Raw genomic sequence first — 22,725 nt, 5'->3', positions numbered from 1 at the left:
CTTTTAAGAATTAGTTGTTTCAACAAATTCTTCCACATTATTTAAAAGGAACTTTTAAGTGTTATGCATTTAGTTACTGTAATTAATAAGACCGGTTTATAAGATGGCAAATCAGAAAAATTAAGTTGTTCTAGTGTTTGGTAGGGGAGGGGTCTTGAAATCCTGACCTTTTAAAGGGAAGAAAAATACATCAAGACAATTTTATTAAGTTATCTCAACTTTTAAATCAACTAACGCAAATATTTGAGTTTAAATTACACAATATTAGCCAGATGAAATTACCAACATTATTATATCAGTGCAACACAAAAGTATATTTGTTTGCAACTTAAAAGGTGTATCTAAGTTATTAAATCAGATTGTTTATCTTGCAGCCGTGTATTTAATGGAGAAATAGGTCTTTGTCTCTACCCAGTCAGTATAAATTCAATTTTAATTCTCCTTTTGGTTCTGGTTTGGCCCAGCAACTTGTCAGGGAAATATTTGGCTCTTTAGCTGTGAAGTCTTTGTCTGTCTGCTGTTTTGTCCTGGGTAGAACTGTTCAGTGTACAGTGGGTTTATTGTAACTTTTTTGGCTAAAAACAGCTGCCTGCTGTGGTTGGAAACAGCTGTGAAATAAGCAGGATGGTAAAGTTGTGGGCTGCCAATCCAAAACAGTGAGCTGAAAGTAGTGCAGCTTTCAGGTCCTGCAGACTAAAATCACAATAATGTCCTGAAAAACATTAAACACAGAACACATGTGTAACTGATCAACCGTAACAAAATTACATCCTTAACTTGAATTTTGTATAATTATTTTCTAGTAAGTCTGATGTGGTCTCAGACTAATACAAAATATTTCATGATTGTTGTGGTGGGCTTTGAAAAATATACAACTGGAAGGATTAGCCAGTTGATTTATTAGTCTACAGACAGAAATTCAATTGAGGACTTTTTAACGATCACTTGTATTTGTCATATTAAAGACCAACCATTGCTTTGTTTAAGCTTGCCTGTGTAACCATGACAATTGTTGGCAGATTAATTGCTAACTGTAGGAAATAATACTTGCAATCCTAGAACAACATTTTATTGAAAATTCAAACAAGACAGTTGGAAACATTAAAATTCTAAGGTAGCTGATAAATATTTACATATTGCGATATACAGTGATAAGCTACCACTGTCGTTTCACTGTACTTGGCAGATCATTACATCCTTACATGGCTGCATTCAAAACACTGGCATGATATTTATGATGGGATGTTGGCGTGTGAACTGGACATACAGACGATGCCATGCAAATTGCTCTGCTGTGTTTGGTCACCATGTTGAATGTGCGTATTTACATGTACTTTGGGGCTTATGGGTCTTGCTCTACAGTGTGTTGTTTGTGCGTCATGCCAAGGACCCAGGGGCTCGCTGAAGGTCAGCGGGCTGAATGAACCACCCCGGCTGGACGTGTGTGTGTGTGTGTGTGTGTGTGTGTGTGTGTGTGTGTGTGTGTGTGTGTGTGTGTGTGTGTGTGTGTGTGTGTGTGTGTGTGTGTGTGTGTGTGTGTGTGTGTGTGTGTGTGTGTGTGTGTTACTGTGTGTTACTGTGTGTTACTGTGTGTTACTGTGTGTGTGTGTGTTACTGTGTGACAGTGGGAGAATACCATGATATAAAGCAGTATCACTCAGGTCTCTGTGCTCTCATACAAGGGACGCTTTGTACTTTTTTCCAAGGGTGGGGAGATGGGGGTGAGGCCAAAATGGAGCGAGGGGGGGGTGCAGTTTGGTAGCTGTTTGCCTTCTGCGCTGTCTTAGCTGTTTTACAACTGTTGTCTCCTTGGGGAAAAGTTATGTGAAACATAATAGGAAAGTCGCAACTTTAGAAACAATAGGGGGATATTATATTTAATGATTGATTCAATAAAATATCCTTTCACGTGTTTGCTGGATTATATAACGAACATGACTTTGTTACTATATTGTTTATTAAATAACTATTACTGAGGTACAGAACTAGGTTCTTAGGGTTTAGGGATTCGTGGGAACTCAATAATTACTGTGAGCTCTGAAACATCATGCATGATATACCATAGGATCATCCATCACAGGCTCCAACTTTGTTTGCCATCGTTAAGTGGATGAATGTCATGAGATAGCTGAAGCCCAGCAATGCTGTTTTTTCCTAAGGTCATCTGTGTGCTATGTGACACAACAATACAGCGTCATCAATCACTGCTTCACGCTTGTGTGCAAGTGTTTCCTCTTTCCCCAATAACTCATTAACCTCACCGAGTTTCTGTTGGTGTTGATGGGCTTAGATGATGATAAAGTTGTGTATGAGGAATCCTCTTTTCAATGCCATTTTCTGTCTTCATCATCGACTGAGTTGGGTCAACAATTTGCCAGAATCTAGACCTAATTTCGCTTTATGCCTCTCTTCATTCATGAGAGAAAGTGTGTCAGTTTCAGGAAAAGTGTGAGATTCAGATTTATCTCCAACCATGTACAGTCTGTTTTGTTGTAGACTGAAGTTTCATGAACTGCCTGTAGATTATGTGCTGTATTGGCTGCGACATTATAGAAATTAGTAGTATAAGCTGTGGAGAAGCCATACACACGTGGACAAAATTGTTGGTAGATGTTTGTTTAAAGACTTTAAATTTAATACAGAATTTTGTCTTGAGGGCAATATAAAATGATCTATAATCCATTTTTTTGGGGGGGAGGCTTTAGAGACGGAAGGCCTTTATAGTATTAATTTAAATGTTTAAGTGTTTTATACCACCATTAACTTTCTAATTCTTCTATAACATAGCAGTTAGTTTATATAATCTACAGATACGTTCCAGTAAAAACTGTTTATATTCTGACGAAAATATGACAATTTTTTTGAGGAGTAGTTATTCCAGGGTAGGCGTGTTATTTATATAAAGTAACATTTTGACATGCAAACCGCCCTGCTAAAGATAAAATACAAACTTATGTTGTTGATGATTTACAGTGTATAGACCAACTTATTTCCTGACATCCACAGAAACAGACGTTGAAAAGCAGACAGTAGCCCGATTCACCTAGCATTATCATGATTTGCTAAACAGAATATGATATAATACAACCACAGATATAGTGTTATAAAAATTTGAATGAGATCACCTCTCATGTTTGCCTGTGTTTTCAGGATCGCCCGTGTTTCTTGTTGCTAACAAAATCTGTCTTGTAAGACGAGCTGAGGCTCTTGCAGACATCTTGACGGTATCTGGTCGCTATATGTGGACTATTTCATGTTTGAATATTGAAATTTATAGCTCTTAATCCCATCAAATCTTTCAAAGCACATGCAGGCCATCTGGTTGTTTCCTGAACTGTGTTGCTCTTGGCGTTGGGTGGTGTGTGTATGTGTTGTTACAGCTGCTTACAGTAGAATCAAGGGTCTGTTCTCAGATTCACTTTCAGTATCTTATTGTACACGTTTACATTGTAAATGAAGATATTCACCTTTTTAAAACTACCAATGACAAACACGGCTTTGTAACGGAAACATCCTGTTACATGTGAGCTTCACTCTGCTGTTGCTCCTCACATTTTCTTGTCACCGTGTCTATAATCCTCAGACTCCTCAGCTGAAATCAATTAGCCGTGACTGTACAGTGCGTGCACATGTGCATGCACCCGTCCCACCAGTCCAAACACACAGACACACACACACCATCTTATGCTTTGTTATGGTTGACGCCTTCCCTTCTCATCTCTATTGAATGTTTGTCAGTTTTGCTGCTGTTTGTTTTTCTTTGGGAAATAACATCACAAAACAATGGCCCTGCCTGCATGTGTGGGTGTCCATTTCAGTGTGCATACTGACATGTACTGTACGTTCTTCTGTATGGGATTAAATTAGAAAAATGCTCCCAAAGCACGTTACATAAACTTTATTTTGCACGCTGAACATTGGTAATTTGTTTGCTAATGAATATTTTGATTTTTTTTTTTACAAAAATGTCTCTCAGATGCACATTCTTCACCCTAGAGTTGTTTGCTTTATGGCCCCTGACAATGGCTAGCATTGTTTTGTGGATGTTGTTGACACAAGTGCTGTGTCAGGTCAAAAACGGTTTCCTAAAAATACCTGGCCCTTGGCGCTTCTAACTGTTGCATCACGTGGAACAGTCTTATCAGAGGCTGCGTCAGAGCAACATGCAGGTCACTCTATCCCCCTTTTCTCTGGACATACATGGGCCTGCACTTTCACATGCCCTGAAACACACGAATGCACACAAGGCTAGAGGCTGCTAGCGCTGAATATTCACAGATAGCTCAAGCCGGTCTTTATCTTTTACTGTTGTGTGCTAACGAAGCGTAACCTAATTTATCTCTGAGCTTTGACCACAGCAAAGGTGGTGGGTTAAGACGTGAAAAGCCAAATAAACAGCACAGAGGGCAAATCAGGCCTCTATGTGGACAATGTGGCCCCTGAGTCAGAGGACAGTCTGTATGTTTCCCTGCTCTCCTTGTCAGGCTCCTGTTTTAAAGTGTGTTTTGTATTCATTAGATAAGATTAGTGCATACAGTTTAAATAAAAAATGTGCTGCTTATGTAGTCAGGCCTTTAGTATACACGCAAGCCCACGTCAGACTTTCCAAATGACTGTTTACTCAATTTGTAAATTTCCAGGATATTATATAGAGAATAGGTGCATTTCAATCAGAGCAGATCTCACACCGAATCGATTCCATCAGCTGTTCGCAGTTTCGCAGCGGTACAGGAGCAACCCTGTGTGCATCACGCATCAAGATGGGAGCCTTGGATCTCAGCGGAGGAAGTGTCAGCCTGTGATGATCACCGGTGCAAAGCCGCAGCTATAGAATACGGCACCGTGTATAAGGGAAGGAAGAAGCGGTGAGGTGGTGCGATGGGAGGAGAATCTGATATTCTCCCCACGCAGTCCTTCCACAGCCTCCTTGATAAATAATTTGTGTGTTTAACTCGGCAGCAGCATTTTAACGAGGATACCTGTCACACGTACGCTGCGCTCACGACTCGGATGGGTGCTGACTGATGGGATCACACACACACAAACACACACACTCATAAAAACACGCCGCAGCTTTTCTCAAAAGATCCTCACAGGTTGCAGCGTGTCACAATCTAAGCGCTGATCCACTAAAATGTGGCATGATCTTTCTCTGTGTTAATGCGCTCCACTTGTTTTGCAATTGCCTGTGTTCGTATGAGATTTACGTGGTTACACACAGACTAACACTGACACCCACACACACACACACACACACATACACCACCAATCAGCCAATCTGTGGACCAATAAGGGCGCTGGGAAAGGAGCGATCAGTTTAACATCACTTCTGAGACTGATGGGGAATAAACAGCATTGCTAAGTGTCTCCCTCAGTGCTTGTGTTTAGTTGGTCCAGCGGTTGCCATGGAAACAACTACGACTCAAGCAGCCAAGACCCAGTTTGGTAACCGTTGCCTCAAGTAAAGATGGGGAAAAAAATAAAAAAATTTTGAAATCAGGTCAAAATTGATTTCTGCCGTTCACGTCTCCTTCTGAGAATCAGAAAGCTTGAGGGGTGGGTGTTGGAGGGATCCGAGCTTTCTAGACACGCTGTTTGGCTGCTCGGATAGATTTGTGCTTTGTTTTCCTCCCCCCTGCTGTCAAAATGAGCCGGTCCACAATTAAACGTGGCAATGACAGGGAAGAGGTCATATGAGTGGTGGTGGAGGGGAGTCGAGAGGGAAGGATGCACAGGATGTTGTTTGCCAGTTGTCTGGTTCAGAGAAGCTTATCTCTGGTCAGCTCGCTATGACTGTGCATCTTTGTAGAAACAGTGCAGGGTGTGTTTAAGGCCTCAAAGATGCACAGCTTTTCAAGAGAGCTCACTGGCTTGAATAATTAACCTTGTGTGGTTCTGTTATTTCATTTCTTGGAGTAGATAATTAGCTTTTTTTGGTAATTAAAACTCTTTCACATTGCTGACATAACTCCTCAAAGAGACTCCTTGTTTAATCACAGCAGGTATCCCTCAACCTGTCCGCGGCACGCAAACCCCAGCATCCCTGCAGGGGTCCTGTGCATTCCAGAAAAGCCTCCTCATATTGTGGAAAAAGGGTTTTGATTTCCTCAAGCTTCCTGTTTCATGCAGGTTTTGTTGCCATTTAAATAAAAACACTTTTGCAACTCCGGTGCCGGATCGCTTTAGTAGTCACACTCTCGCCACAGAAGTCTCACCTGCCTGGTTGCCAACAGCAATGTGCGTGGTGTGTAGTTTTTCAGTGTGTAGACCCCCAGCTTGTCCCTGTTCATGTTTACAGAAACATGGCTGAGGAATAAGGAGTTTCAGCTCCATCGGTATGATCAGGACAACTGGTTTTACAATAGTTTGTGACTGTACATCATTTATGTAACGTGGTTTCAGGGCGTTTAAAATGAAAATGCACAAAACCAAACAGACAGAATTATTAATAGAAATCGGTGTGTCATCAGTGATACTTCAATGTTGTTAAAAATTTGTTCCATCACTCCTGGTGGTGTCAGGGGAATAGAACTGGCATGGTAGTGTGTTTTAGCTTTTGTTTTTAAATGCAGTAAAATAAATTGTGACTGCCTTTCCAAATAAATTCCGCTTTGGGGAGCAGAAACAATTGCCACATTTCCCATTTTAAAAGAACACAGAATCAGAATCAGACATCCACTTATGCTCCTTTGTGATTTATTTTATGCATCACATTTATTTAGACTCATATTTTGAACTTAAATACACAAATACTAAAACGCTTCCTCCACAAATCCTCAGACCTCAGCTTCTAATGGAGTCTACAGTAAACCGCATCTATTAAATGACCGAATGTTTTATCGTCTGCTGCTGGAAGAAATGTCTACGTGAATTATATCTGTGGCTGCATTAAATGAAATGCTAGACTCAAGCTGTGTCTGAAATCACTCTTTATTTACTGTAAAGTGCGCAATCTGTGTCTGAAATTTATGCCTTTAAAAGTTCCCATGTTGGAAAGAACACAACTTTTTGTGAGCATCCCCACAACTCAAAACAACGTTTCCAGATTTTGCCGCTCATAAAAAAGTTTTATTACAGGGGATGGTTAATGTCTAAATGAGGCCATTCCGGACACAGCACAAGATGACTGAATCTTCAGTGTCATCTAAGGATGGAGTACATCCGTCTTCAAGAGTGAACATATTTAAACAGTTGCTAAAATACATTGTCACTTATAGGTGTATTATTTGTAGCTGTGAGAGTGTGTGAAATGTAGCAATTTGACAATTTCTGATGCTTCGCTGGGTTTCCCTTCACACTTTCAATACGTTTCTCAAAAGTTACCTTACAGATCAGCCCCTTCTTTTGTCAGTCAGACAGCCGAGAAGACGTGGATGGATGGGTGGCAAGATAGGGTGAGGAAAAGGTCAGAGACTGGCGCAGAGGCCTAATTTGTGTCAACACTGAATGTAAGTTGCTGTGATATTCTACTTTAACAGGATATGGGTCGATTTTTACTGTCCTGTTTAACAAGGCGTAGGCCTACTTGAGATAAGCCGGCTAACTGTCACATTTAGATAGCTGGCAAGGTGAAGGTAAACTGTTGAGCCAGTTGGTCTGAACAGAATATCACAGCAACTCCAATTACGCCATGACTAGGTGATCGTTTCCTATTTACACCATCATTAATGTCTTTCTATATTTTTATGCTGTATTACAAATGCCCCATACATAATGATTCAGTCTTTATTAATATTCTCTCCTCCTGTCGTGGCAGCATAAGACCACCATTCCTATATTTGATATTAACACACAGGAGAGTGCATGTGAAAGGTTTTATTGTCATCTGGTTGTTTTGTTGCTGCCACACTCAGAAGATGTCGTCAAACCTTTTTCTAGATTATCTACAGTCTGTCAGTCGTATCATTCATAGGCCTACTGTTTAACATCTTTAAATTGCTTTTATATTGTGACATGTAGGCCTGAATATGGAAAAAAATTTGCCTGTCACTGTCGCATATGCACCAATAACGATTATGAAATCGGAAATCTCAAGCTAACCCCTGGTTCTTTACAGTTTCACAGCTGGTAATTGTGCAGGTAAAGAATCCACCAACTGTCTGCTTTCACATGTTAAAAATAACACTGTTTAGAGCTGCGAAGGGCAATTTAATTTACAACCGTAATAAGAAATGTGTCATTTGGACTATAAAGTGAAGTACAAGGTAATGATGAATAAGTGCACTTTTATAGCCATGCTGCTTCATGTCAGTTGCGGTGATGACAGAATTTGGAAAGTACGAATATCCTTAAACAGTTTGATTGATGCTGTCCTGGAAATGTCCTAGAAAATGATTTCCTGAGAACCTCTGCTCTGCTGTTCATCACAAATACACTGAATCTGAAAAGTGACAGAAATGACAGCACCATAAAAGTAGCTGTGCTCCAAAATGTGTTTTTTTTTTTGTTGTTGTTGTTTTCTGCCATTTAGAAGATGTTTTATTTTGAAATAATGTGTGCTTGTGGTGCGCCTCAGTCGGTTGACGCTCTGCTCTGACAGACAGCGTATAGACCACCCGGCTGAGTGAGGGGAGCGAGCGAGCAGGCGGGGCTTCACTATTTATCTGTTGATGTGGTTCTGGTCATTTCAGATAAGGGCAGTGTGAGCTGTGTGTAGACACGGGGCTCAGGCTGAGTACACAAACCCAGCAGCTGCCTGGCACCACACACATAACCAGACTCTTTCACAAAGGCTGAAAGTGACAGTGAGCGCGAGTCAGAGCTGGGGGAGAGGCAGGAATAATAAATGTAATGAAAGAATATGGAAATAAATAACCAACGCTCTAAAGGAAAGATAAGAGCCAACCTACTGGAGGGACTCCTATGTTTTGTCACGAGCAAAGAGCTGTCATTGTGTTTGGGATGCTAGAGTGTGTTTTACAGAGCCTGATCTAACACAGATGTTCCAAGGAGTTCCAGATGCTCCTCAAAGGCCGATGAGCTCTGACTTGTACTCTCGCTGGCCCCATTTCAACAACAATATCCCATCAGTCCTTGCTCCCTCTGGGAAAAGGTCTCTTAAATTCAGCAACTTGTCCTCAACATAGTTTTCTGGACAGTACAGTCTGGCTAAATTATTTTTCCACGTCGGCTTCAGATATTCTCTGTATCTTTAAGTAGCCTCTAAAATGCATGACCGCTCCAAGCTATTTGAAGTTAAGCAGTGTTGAAAGGATTAGTTGATTAACTGACCACAAACCTCCAATTTTAGACTGCAATAAATAGTCAACAATTTTTTTCTCATGGTGATGTGGAGTACATTGTGGGGATATATGGCTTTTTTTTTTTTTTTTTGGAGGGTGATATGCCTATTTTTGCCTTTTCAAAATCATAAGCATGAGCAAGTGTGAGGAATTAATTTAGTGTGTTTGTAAACTAAAGTGTCTGCAGTTGTTAGTGTGTCTTATGAACTAGCTCAGTATCTAAAGTGGTGATCCAGTGTGATTTCAAAAGGCCAGAGGTAGCAGATTATTGACTACATTACTGCGTGTGGAGTGTGACTTTAGATGGAGTTCAGGCTAACAGTAGCCTAAATATCATCACAGTTTCATATATGAAGCATAAATTGTATGTAAAGATGGATTTAACTAGCCTAGCCATGCTACACCCATGTTTCTGACGGCACAAGGGTCTAGGGAAGCTCGACAGGGAGGGAGGCGGGCTAAAAGGTTGTCTATCAAATCCCTGTGCAGCAATTGGGTAGGTATACAACCAATCAACGCAACGAATAGGCTGACGTAGTTCCGAGGGCACCGGCGGATTGTGGCTAAGTCCCATTAGCTTCCCAACCAGCGGAGCCGCGGAGCCAACTGGTATATTAAGGATTTACCATATCCCGTCGGCATAAGTCCAAATACGTCTTTCTTCTCAATGAAACACTTCAGTGCCGTCCTTTGTTTATCTTTCAAGTTGAATTTTAGCTTCAAATCTTTAAGGGCTGTGGCCAAAGCCGAGTCAAAAGATAACTGTTTATTGTGCGCCGGTTGTTTCTGTCAGAATCGTCACGCCTCTGTCGTCACTTAGTTACGCCCGCCTTCTGACTCTACACTTCATGGTGATTGGTCCGGCCAGTTTTAGGAGCATCCAGCCTCGAGCCTTATGGAGGGTAACTAGACCCTCCCTGGCAGAGAATTAAATTCGTTGCCGTGGGTTGTCTAGCTAGGCTAGGATTTAACCTCAAAGTGTGAAAAATGAAGTCAAAGCTGAAGTGTATTAAACCTGCATTCTTTCTAAAGGCCCGCACAGGTTGACTCCTCTAGTTGAAAAAAGAAGTCCATGAGAAAACAATCCTACTTCTTGATTTGTTTTCTCACTAAATGTTTTTCTCATGACTTTATGGTTTCAATCCCTAGTTTCGCCCCTCGTTCAATACAGCATGCTGTACCTTTTGTAAATTGTGGTCCCATTTTAAACAAAAATAGAAATTAAAGTTGGGTATATTATAAAGCCGGCTTATATTGAAATTGACAAATGGCTAAAATATTGGTGTGCGTCGTGTCCCTGAATTGTCAGTCAGATCCACTTTGTGCTTGTGATGTCCAGCTTCAGAAGAACAACTTGATGACCAATTCCAAACTTCAAAACCATCTGAACGAGAGCCCACAAACCAGTGGATGGCACCACAGTAGCTTTATCCATTCTTTATATACAGTCTAAGCGATGAAGTCATCAAGTGCTTATTTCAGGCCATTTAGCTGGGTTCTTGTTTTGAAACGACTTTTTATGGAAACACAAAAGTCAGTGAGAAACACCATTTCACACTAACTCATAGCTAGCTTTAGCCAATGAAACTGCAATATCATCTGTCCAGATCAACTGATACCTGCTAAGAAATGATAAGTCTGCTTTGTCTGTAAATGTTTTTGTGTGATGTCAAGGAACCAATATTTTAAAAAAAAAAAACCTATGAATTGTGATGTTAAATATGCCACTGAATATGTCAGTTCTGTACAGTTTGTGCCATGTAAGACCCACAAGGTTGGACAAGTGTGCTCTAAGTGTAGCATCTAGTGATTTAATGACGCTGTTACTTGGACATTTTTAATGCATATTAGAGCCCGTTTGGATTTTGAAGACAATATTGATTTTAGGGAATAAGACACTGTGATATTGAAATATTGGCAGATATAAGTATGCTACATTGATGAAGGGAAATCATATAGTCGTTATTTATTAACTTAACTAGCAAGTAACTTACTGTGAAGCCAAAGCTTATGTCCTCGTCACCATCTGCTCACTACGTACGCACTCTTCTACATGTGCTGCAGACAGCGTCACTGTAAACAATGGAGTCAGAGCTGCTTTGCTGGACAAACTATGTGATGGCATGATTTCTAAATTGCTCCAAGCATCTTTTTCTGTGTTGTGCTCTGTAAAAGGAAGTTTTTCTATTAGCTCATAACGGGTAAAAATATGCCAGTACCAATATGTTGCAAGGCACACAATACATCGGTCTCCTTCTACTGTGTTTTAGAAATTTACCAGCACAATGATGAAGCAAAACAATCAGACCTATTGATAAAGAATTGTTGGTAGAAATAGTGACAGCATCCTAAGAATACAGCGTGTCCTCTCTCTGCTATGTTCGTGCATTGAGCCTGTAAAACACAGTCATCAGCCCACCAAGACACCCGCCATCTCCCCCTCCCTGAACCTGGGTGGGGGACTGCGGGTCTTTGGAGGGAGGCTGAGGAATGTGGGTGATAGTTGCTAAGTGAAAGCTGTGCTGCCATCTCTGATAATTCACAGTCTCCGTGGGTGTGAGTTTCGGGCCAACACTAAGCAGAACCTTTCACAAGATTGAGAAAGAAGCTCACGCAGAGAAAAAAAGGAGAGGGAGAGACGCTTCAACAACATCAAGATATTTATAAAATCGTCATCATCACATCACTGTCTTCCACGCACAAGAAGCCTGTAGTGACTGCTGGTGTCAAAATGAGCTCCTTTAACGGGAATATTAAGTCAGGAGAGTGTACATAATACCCATATACACAGTATAGCAAAATCTTGTTTCAACACTGACTGGCTGACTGATGAGGTTAAACAGGCAAAGCATGTGTGAAAAGAAAATGTATCTGATTGATATCTTAATGCTTGTAGGTGAATTAAAGAGATTTAAGCTGCAAATTGCATATCCTTCTTCCAGTGCTCAGGTTCAGCTTTTCATCTCAGTGCTTTGTGTCACCTGACATCACTTTTGTGGTCTTTCGTGACCTTGTAGTTTGTACGCTCACACACAAACACCTTCTTGTGGTCAGTGTTGGGTGTTGGCTGAGTATTGTTAAGTGGGATGGAGAGCAGGATGGGGGATTAAAGGAGGGGGCCAGTCACCCACTGCTGTGCTGTGTGAACATACTGAGATGAAAGAAGACAGACACTGTACTATTTTGAAACTCTAGTTTAGTTTGAGGCTGCGTGGTTTGAAATGAAACTGGTTTGTGAGTGTCAGCTATCAGTCATGTTGTACTGTCTGTCTTTGCTTTGAAGCATTCGGTGTAATTGTAGTTATGGTTGCAATGGAAGCCTAAAAGCAGCAAACGGTTGCATGTTTATACCTACTGGAGCTCAGCTTGTGTATGGGTGAGCTGATATTATCAACCTGTCAGAGATATATCAGTATCAGTGTTTATGTTGTTTGATCTCACTGACATGAAAACGTTTTTTTTTTTTTTTTGTACAGAACATGCAGAAGAAAACGCTTCATGTAATTTAGAGAGCAGCTGATATTCCAACATCACAGTTTTTTTTTTTTAGAACTCTGTGTCTCCTGAAATCCAGTATTAGTCAGGCTCTAATACATACACCATTCAGCCATTTGGCGAATGTACATCCAAGCTTTGTTTTTGATCTCTACCAACTCCTGAGGGAAATATCCAGCTCTTTAACTGGTGAACACTCCACTATGGTCACGAACCAGCCATTAACTTTGTGTGCTGTTTCATTTTAGAGCATTTTGTTAAAAACTGCAGCAGGCAGTCTCAGTGAGAGTGACATTTGCAGGCAGGAAAACCAAAACTATGACCTAAAAGACACTTTAAAGCTCTGAAGAGCTGAGGAAAGCAGCAGTTAGGTGATAATTGTAATGGGTTTGTCACTACAAGTTGTCCATTGTTAATGTAGAAATATTGATTATAGCTGCTTTAAATAATGACAGTCTGATACTGTACATTTATTTTTGTCTCGTAGGATACTGTTAACGTGTCATTTGTCCACATTCTCCCACACTGGTCTCTCTGCGTAAAGAACACTCTTTTCCAGTCGGAAAAGGGACCCAATGGCCTTAAAAGTCAATGTTTATAGACTCGCTGTCACAACCACGCACTTCCTGCTAAAGTAAATGACTGCTCTGCTGAATCCATCATAAAGGATGAGAAAAATTATAAATACATTTTCTGAATATTCCATTAGCCCCCCTCTCATTCTCGCCTGCCTGACCAGCTTACAGACGGTAGATCCAGAGGGCTTTCATTAGACGTGGTGTGGTGATGAGCATTTGGATGTAGGGAAAAGGTGTAGTTCTGCTGCAAAAGCATCACCGATGATGGGAAGCCTCTTTAAAGTTTAAAAGTTTAAAGTTTATTAATGGAATGCCCCTTGAGATGTAGCATCTCATTTTCAAGGGGTCTTTACATACTGCACTAGTAAAGACACAAATGTACCAATTACATTTTTATGTTCTTGACTGTGAGTTCTGTTTTAACTTATGCTAGCTGTGTGGATGAATGGATTTCTGTAACATTTGTCCAGACATTTGTGGTCCCCAGAGGATGTATCTTTAAGGATTTTTTTAATCCCTTGCTGTTGGAATGCATTTATGACTCACTGCCTCATGTCTCATGACATCCGTGATATTATGGACAAGAGTTATTACTTTCAAATAACTGTGAAATAATTATGTGAAAATAATTAAACCCCTTAACTTCCATTTTTCCACTTGAATTCCCCCCTGAATTAACTCCAAAATAATCTGATTTCGCACTGTATGGAGCAGCTTTCTTGAAGTTACAAGAGGAAATCGTCAAATTTAATACTCTGTGATTTTTACAGTTGCACACTTTATCCACTTGTCATTTTTGTGTATCATTTTATCCATTAAAGTCATGTCACGTATTTCACATTTATGCAAGCTTTAGGATCCCTATAGGAATTTTAAAAACAGAATGTAGAATGATTAGAAAATATTTTAGTCAGAAATGTGACTGTAAATGTAAAGATGTGAAGTTTTCATTGATAAAGGTTTGTTTCTCTTTATTTTCACATCTTTATCATGGAGGTTTTTCATGTGTGCAGAGCCATACTTATTCTACCCAGAGCTGGTTATTGATTCAGCAATGCATCCGAAGAGCCATGTTGATCATTTATTGATTAAGCCGGCATATCCTCTCTAAGCTGTTGGGGGCTTTTTGTGACAAAATGCATTTTAATCTATGCTGCAGAATAGCCAGTATTGCTGCTGTTTTGCCTGCCCTCTCTAGATCAGAGCAGCTCTTACATAATGCCATTTTGATATCCAGGGATTAGGCCGAGGTCCTCTCCACAGACTGCCCGGCTGGCTGGATGATTCCATCATATCACCCCGGGAAAACAGCAACTGCTTTTATGGCAAAAAACTATGCGATGTTCCAGTGACATGACGTTCAGTTCCTGGTTTATATTTATCTTTACAAACTGAACGTAACCTTTTTAGCATACTGTAATCGCATTGGTAACTTAGTCATGAATCCTACATCAGAGGTAAGGTTGTGATGATGCTGTGCCAAAAAAGAAAGGCTGACAGGGTAAGGGATGAGTTTAGATAAATGAGCGTGTTGTTGAACGCAGAGGACATGAGCAGGTGCTGTGGGAGCGTGGCAGCGTGTACAGGTAGCAGGTAAATGCTGCCAAGCAGAGCTGCTAAAGAGGTGGAGTGCTGTTGCGTAAACACAGGACCTTACTGTGTGCTGTGTAAACCCACTAGCCCGTGCCCTCTTGAGAAAAGCAAGCAATTAGTTTGAGGCTGCGAGCTCAGACACATGGAGTGTGATGTGAACAGTGGGTGAATCTCCACCGACATGTGCTTACAGTGGCTGCAGCTCATTGTGCATGGACAGAAAACCCAAATCCACACACAAGAGTCTTCATTATACACATGCACAGACTGACAGCAGACATTCACCTGCAGACACGCAACCTGTTGCTGGCTTCACTTTTGTCTCATGGCTGTTTTTTGCTTGAACAGTGAGAGTAATGTAAACAGAGCTGAGCGCTCTGAGCCATCTGCCTAATGTCACTGTGGCCCATATCTGCTCTCTCTCTCTCTCTCTCAGTCGCTCACTTGTACCCTCTTGTCATCCTAACGATGCCTTTTTCCTTCCTCATCCTGCTTCTGTTCTTACCACCAGTTTCCTTCCTATCCTCAACATCTGTCATTCTTTCATTTTATCTGTGTTGTCCATTATGCTGTTGTTCTTTTTTACCCCACCCGTTGTTTACTTTCTTTTCAGACTCATCTTCCCATTACCCATCTGTTTCTATTCTCATGTCCGTGTTACTCTGAATACTCCGTCACCTCGGGTCACCTTTAATCTCTCCTGCTGTTCTTTTGCAACTGCGGAGTATATTTTCATTTATTCAGGCTTTTATTTACATGCAAGTTCTTCTTGAACATGTTTCTTTTGATCAATATTAGGACAGTAAAAAGGTTCTCATTGTGGCTGATCTCAAGATTGTACCCTTTTTTTTAGCAAGTATTCTAAATTTATCGTCTCTCCTCATCTTTGGTGCACATATTAGCATTGAGACTAGTTGAAATAGAAAAAAAAATGGAGCAACTTAATAAAGGACCAGACACAAAATGCAGTAGAAGCTTGTTTAAAGCCATGCACAGACCTGTCATTTGCTGAGATCATTTCTAAACAGCATTTGGCAATCTGAGATATGATAAACAAACCACAATGAAACGCATTTCCAGTAAAAATTCAAAGAATAAAAGAAGCATGGTTATCAAAACACTCGACCATCAGCTGTGATGAATTTCCAAGGATAACAAAACAGATCTTAGAAGTAAAAAGTGACCTGGATTGTTCCAAACCAACCCAAGATGCATGATTCTGGACAAAGCAGAAGAAACTATTCGTTTTGGCCCAACAAAAGTGCACTTTACCAAGCTAGGGTCACTTTTCTTTGGTCCACCCCTAGGAATTGTAATGTTTCTCCTTCATTAAGTTCCAATTTTTGGTCGAAAAGTTTTACAGTCATGCTCCTAAACAATGCATCGTAGATTTAGATGTAATATCATAAAATATTAAAGCCTGTTAAAGGTGCCCCATAAAAAACACCTTTGTTGAATTTTTGCAGGAAATGTATTGTACAGATAATGAATATTTAGAATTACACACATGAAGATACATAATACTGTCTTTAAATCCAACAGTACTGATCTGACAATATTTAAATCACACAATCCCCCCCTCCCCCATGATGCCACAGATACTTGGTATGGCCTGATTGGAAGCTCTTGAATTTTAACCTGCTGCTTTTTTGGTTCCATCTTTTGCCAAAAGCCAGATAGGTGACCCCAGCAGCAGACACATGGATACCCTACACTGGTAAAACATCATTTATGTGTTTGTGTGCATTTGCAATATGGGTGTCATAGTGTTTAAACTTAAGAAAACTTTTGTTATTTTGAAAGTTTATTTTGAACATATCAACATAAAAAGAAAACAGCAACAAAACCTAGGTGATGTATGATCATCAATGATTACCCAGTTCTTAAAATCTGAATATTTGACTCATGTCTAACAGCTTAATAAATCCATGGATGAAAGTAGTAAATGTTTGATTGTGATAAAATATGTAGATTTCCATTGTGTGTCTTCATGAAGCATTGAACAAGGTAAACTGTAGCATATTATTGTCTGTATTACACCAAAAGACCATTACTGGATCAAAACATCACAGCAGATTACGGTCTACATTTCACAGTCCACTTCACAATCCAGCATGCTTGATTGGCGTGCATATCAGATTAACAGTACTGCCAAAGCTTCAAGGATAGTGTCATTTAGAAAATAAAAACATGCATTTTGTCAAGTGGAATAAAGAAATTGAGAAGTAGTAAGAGCTAGCCTTTCTATTCTTGTATTATGTTGTTTTGTCTTTTTGTAGTTTGTACTGTACACTTCCATTGTTAGCTGAAGTATGATACTAACATTACCTCTGTGTATTTCCGTTTTTACCCAGGAGATGTCAGTGTGTCGCACATTCTGGCTGCATACCCACTTACTGTGCATGAACTGCTCATGAATACTTAGGAAACAGAAGATGTTGGAACAGTCAAAGGAGATTCACTTGTTCAAAAATCACCCTGTTTTACGTATGACTTGCAGTCACTTACAGGACTGAAACGTTTTTCTCTGCTCCTGTTGGTGTTTGATACAGGATGTGTCATCTCTGGGCTTCCTTCTGGTGCACTCTCAACCTTTGTTAGCTTCCAAATGTGGCCTCCGGAGTGAGGAGTGTCACGTTCAGGCTGTAAACAAGAGCGCTGCTTTTAAGGAAGTGGCCCTATGTTGGGTCAGCAGTGATTCCCACAGTGTGGCTGGGGACATTTTCTGGACACTGGGGGTTATTCCATCGCAGCAGCACATTAAACCACAGATGCTTCTCAACAGAAAGTACCTCATAGACGAGCTGTAAAAATGATTTGGTTGAGAGTGGACCATGAGGAGCAAAGAGACAAATAGTTCCAAATACAGGATCATTTCCTGTCGGGGGAAGTGTGTGTGTCTCAGGCATTTGCGCCTATAGAATAACTATAAACACTTCATAACTGCAAGTAAATGTAGTTATAAATGTGGTTACTGAATATGTGAATATGCTTGAGTACATTTTGTTTATATCACAGCTTTTACTTTACTTTTATGAATAATCTGTGATAGTTTGTCTAGAATATGAATATTAGTTATTTTATTTTGAAGTAAAAGAATAAGTGACCTAAAAGCCTTTGATTGAGGTGTGAAGGTTCTTAAAATAACATGTCCATGTATGAAACCCTGACAATCTGTGGCACATCAGGAATCGTTTTTGTTTTCCTTATTCTCCTCATGTTTGGGGTTTATATTTTTTTTTATTATTGTTATTATTTGTAGTGTGACAGTCACAGACCATGCAGTCACATCTAGTCAGCTGAGAGTTTTGGCATACAGGCTTTTTCTTGCAATACATTTAAATAGCCTGAAGATTAAACTACAAATATGACTATCTGATAGCATTTTGAATGTGTTTTAACATCATTAGAACAGACTGCATACAAGCTGACAGATTAGTCTGCTAACATTTTATCAGACTAATCTGAAACATTTAGAACTGAGTCGGCTCTAACAGGATCTGAGTGTTTCTGTGACTTAATGTGCAGATTAAAGTCGGCTGCAAACTGTCAGTTTTGACTTGAATTTGTTTTGATAAGCTTCAATTTGCCTATTGGTGATCTACAACCACGATTTTGGACTGACCACAGATTATTTTACAGGTGTAGAATTTTTTTGCATTTTTTTTAATAATAACTAGTTAATTTTGGCAAATTTTTAAATGAAACATGTAACTTGACAAGTGATTAGTTCAAGGGTTATCAGAAAGTTGAAACTTCCTCTTTTTTTCTTCTTCTTTTTTTTTTTTTTTTTTTTTTTTTTTTACAGTTTTAGCTATTATAAATAGTGTATTTTGGGCATTTTTTTCTGCTGGTGGTTCAGTTGGTTAAAACAACAGTGTGTGATTCAGTCAGCTATCTTCCTGTTCTGTGTGTCAGGTGAAAAAAGTCTCAAACACAGCTCTGGCTCTGTGAATGGAAAACAAAGGTAGATTGGACCAAACTGCACTTTTCCGCAGCGTTCTGTGCGCGTCATTTCAGGGTAAAAGGGAGAATGGGAGGTTGACATAAGACAGGGGGAAAGGGGGCAAGAAGGAACATAATTCTGGGACATGATAACAATCTAAATATGGTTATCCATCTCTAGAATTACAGACCCCACATTAAACTCAAGTACGGTATGTCTTGTGAGACATAAAATGAAAATGACAAAGCAGTAAAACATTAGAGTATAATTCACATCATAAGTTAACCCTAACAAGAGTACAATGCAGACTCTGTCATCGTTGAATGTTTTATGTCATTTTTTTGTTACAATTCCTGATAAAGGTGAGCATCTGAGCTGCACTCGATGCTTATGTCTGTCTGTTTTTGTCACTTTAACTCTTGCTAGACTTGTTTTTAAGATAAAATCCTTAATATTTAAAATGCAGGTTGGTAAAACCATTTTTACTGCAAGCAACAATTGCTTCACTGCCAGTAAATAGTGGCTTAGTAATAGTCTTCTTCCTTCCTCTTGCCTAGCTCTTGACAATCTCGTTCTCCCTCCTGTGCTCTGTCCAGGTGAGCGCTAATGTCCTGATCTTCCTGTGCACCAACATCATCGGCATCTGTACCCACTACCCCGCTGAAGTGTCCCAGAGACAAGCCTTCCAGGAGACCAGAGGATACATCCAGGCCAGACTTCATCTGCAGAGGGAGAATCAGCAACAGGTAAGCGTAAACACATGCGCATTTATTTATGTGGATGTACGACACGTCGCTATCCAGCGCCTGTTTTAAGAGGATAAGGGAGGGTCCTCATTCTTGAAGCTTTTCCTCTTGTAGAATGAAACATGAAATTACTTCCATTAAAGCTTCAACATAAATCCCACATTTGTGTAAACTGCCTAAGTATGTTTTCATGTTCAGCTAATCCTTCATCCCGTTTATCAGTCTCGTACAAACATAATCTCCCAGCAGACTTTTAGATATAATTAGAATTAATTCTTCCTGGAAATTTGTATTATCAGACGGTCCTTTTGAGCGCTCTGTAGTTTTTGGCTGTTGGTTTCCGTGGGAAAAATGTCAGGAGAAGATTTCAACTCATTTTCACTCTTCAGAAATTAGGGCTGAACCGTTTGGGGAAAATAACTAATTGTGATTTTTCGGAAAATGTTTTGTGCGTGTTACAATTTTTTTAAGTCAAATTTCAGTTCCATATTAACTGTGTTGATGTTATGAAGCATCACCAGATGAGATGTCATCGTACGTGTGACTGTCACACAAGGAGGACGGCACAATTTGTAAAATCATTGATGTGACAGTTTAAACGCTGTATCAGACATCCTACAAAATGTAGCTAATAAATAATGAGACTGTGCTTCTGTTAGTCGAGGCGCAGCGTGCATGCATGAGGAATGAAGTGTATATTGAGGAACAAGCATAAACAACTGATGAAAGCTTTGTTCCGATTTTCAATTTCAGTTTGAAATGGATAAATTGTTCATCCCATATCTGGCATCAGTTTTCTTCATGGTCAAAAAACAGGACACAGACTGTGCCTAACTCACAATACCTTTAATGCACGTTAGACCAGCACACTATCCAACAGATGTTGTTCATACAAGAAAATGTTGGGTATGATGGCCGTACATCATGCAATCCACACATTTCTAAGCTTTATTTCCAGAAAAAAATCATGCTCAGTGGGTAGAGTGGCCGTCTTTCAACCAGAGGGTCGCCGGTTCGATCTTTGGCCCAGAGAGCTCCTGTCAAGGTGTCCCTGAGCAAGACACTAAACCAGGGGTGTCAAACTCCGTTCCTGGAGGGCCACTATCCTGCATGTTTTAGATGTTTCCCTCTTCCAACACACCTGATTCAAATGATCAGTCTCGTTATCAGGCTCAGCAGAAGCCTGATAACGAGCTGATCATTTGAATCAGGTGTGTTGGAAGAGGGAAACATCTAAAACATGCAGGATAGTGGCCCTCCAGGAACGGAGTTTGACACCCCTGCACTAAACCCCTAATTGCTCCTGATGGGTCGTGGTTAGCGCCTTGCATGGCAGCTTTCACCATCAGTGTGTGAATGGGTGAATGTGACGTATAATGTTAAGCGCTTTGGGTATCTTTCAGGTATAGTAAAGCGCTATATAAATACAGACCATTTACCATTTAAAGGGGGCAGGAACAGCTCTAAAAATGTGTAGCATTTTTAAGCTGATAAACTAAAAGACACACTGTGGAGACATGTGAGAGATGTTGAATAATTTCCCACAAAGGCGCACAATACAGTAAACACACATTCACATTGACAGCATGCATTTGGGCGGCGTCACATCATGTGGCAGAGCAGTGACACTCAAGCTGTCTGAATCGGTGCATCTCTGATCGTTGCTTTTCCATAATGGGTTTCTCTCTGTGTGCTTGCATAATGTTGCTTTAAAATGGAGAGGCTGAAAAATGACTCTTTGATTGCTCTTCAATTCTGAGAGCTAAACATGAAAACCTGGCATTTACTGTTTTATACAATGGATATAATTGAAACTGAAGTTTTTGTCAGGCTCAGCTGGAGACTTGTCTTTTGTGTTTGGCTACAAAGGTGCATGAACACGGTGGGACATGGTAGTGGCTCAGAGGTCTGGAGATGGTGATCATGTAATTGTTTTAAATGTTGCTTCCAAAAGTGCTTTTAAAAGGCTGCATGAACAATAAGTGACACCAACCAGGATTGCAATGGGATTGAAATGATGGAAACATCAAAAGTTATCATTAATTGTCCTTTTTTTCCTAACCTTTAAGGATAAGCCTGCTATATTTTACATATATTTTATATTTTTGTTGGTGTCAATAAGTCCCATCTGCAGATCAAAACCCACTGGTTCATCTGTCCATCTGCTGCCACACTTTCTGTTTTGCTTCGAATCTTACAAAAGAACATATGTGTTCAGTCACAAAAGAAGGCAGAGTAATATCCTGAAAGAACTGTCAACTGTAGTTTTGAGCAGATGTTGTTCAAACAGGAGAAAAACTGTGTTCTTTGGGTCACAAATGAATCACATTTGAAGCTCTGGAGAGTATTATATCATTGCCATATTGCACCTACTTTCATTCATATTTGCACTAGTATGTTATTAAGCTGCGTTTTTTTGTCTTATTTCCCTCTTTTTAACTTTTATTCTTATAATTATTTGCTCTAGATTTGTACATATATTTATCCCTATTTCTTATTATGTCATTGTTGCACTGACTGCTCTACGTGCCTTTTTAATTGCCCCCTTTGGACAAATAAAGTTTTCTAAATCTGAATCCAAATTATATATCTAGTATATCCAGTATTTTCAGCAGCAGACTGGACTTAATCCTTGATACTAAACTAGTCGGTGGAAAAAATGAGTGTTGCTCAAAATGTTTCCAAAACTGAAATTGTGAACGCACACATAGATATGTGACATATTGCGCATAGACAATAATATTGTGAATAACACAATCTGCATTTTGTCTCTTTTTTTGTGTCTGTGTTTTCCAGGAACGTCTGTTGCTTTCGGTGTTGCCAAGGCATGTTGCCATGGAGATGAAGGCTGACATCAATGCCAAGAAGGAAGACATGATGTTTCATAAGATCTATATCCAGAAACACGACAATGTCAGGTCAGCTGGGACACCGCTTCATTTCATGATTTACTCATGAATTAAGATTTGAACTACTAAATCATCTTTGTTTTCTGTATATTATGTGTAGTGTCGGTGTAAGACGCCCTAATAGTGCATGATATGATCTAATTATGAAGAATGTGGCACGTTAAAACAAAAAAAAATACATGCTATGATGTTTTGAATAGTGCTGCTGGAAAACTA

General features: G+C 39.8%; 1 protein-coding gene across 2 annotated transcripts in view; it reads left to right on the top strand.

Annotated features, from left to right (window-relative positions):
* Positions 1 to 22,725, top strand: part of adcy6a (adenylate cyclase 6a) — a 44,251-nt gene that overhangs the window by 5,627 nt on the left and 15,899 nt on the right. For both annotated transcript variants that reach the window (XM_022204495.2, XM_022204496.2), the window contains exons 4-5: positions 19,451 to 19,600; positions 22,397 to 22,518. In XM_022204495.2, coding sequence (XP_022060187.1) covers positions 19,451 to 19,600; positions 22,397 to 22,518 — 272 coding nt within the window. The remainder of the gene's footprint in view (positions 1 to 19,450; positions 19,601 to 22,396; positions 22,519 to 22,725) is intronic.

This window comes from Acanthochromis polyacanthus, chromosome 6 (assembly GCF_021347895.1).
Source record: "Acanthochromis polyacanthus isolate Apoly-LR-REF ecotype Palm Island chromosome 6, KAUST_Apoly_ChrSc, whole genome shotgun sequence".
Lineage (NCBI taxonomy): Eukaryota > Metazoa > Chordata > Actinopteri > Pomacentridae > Acanthochromis > Acanthochromis polyacanthus.
This window is presented reverse-complemented; position numbering and strand designations above follow the sequence as displayed.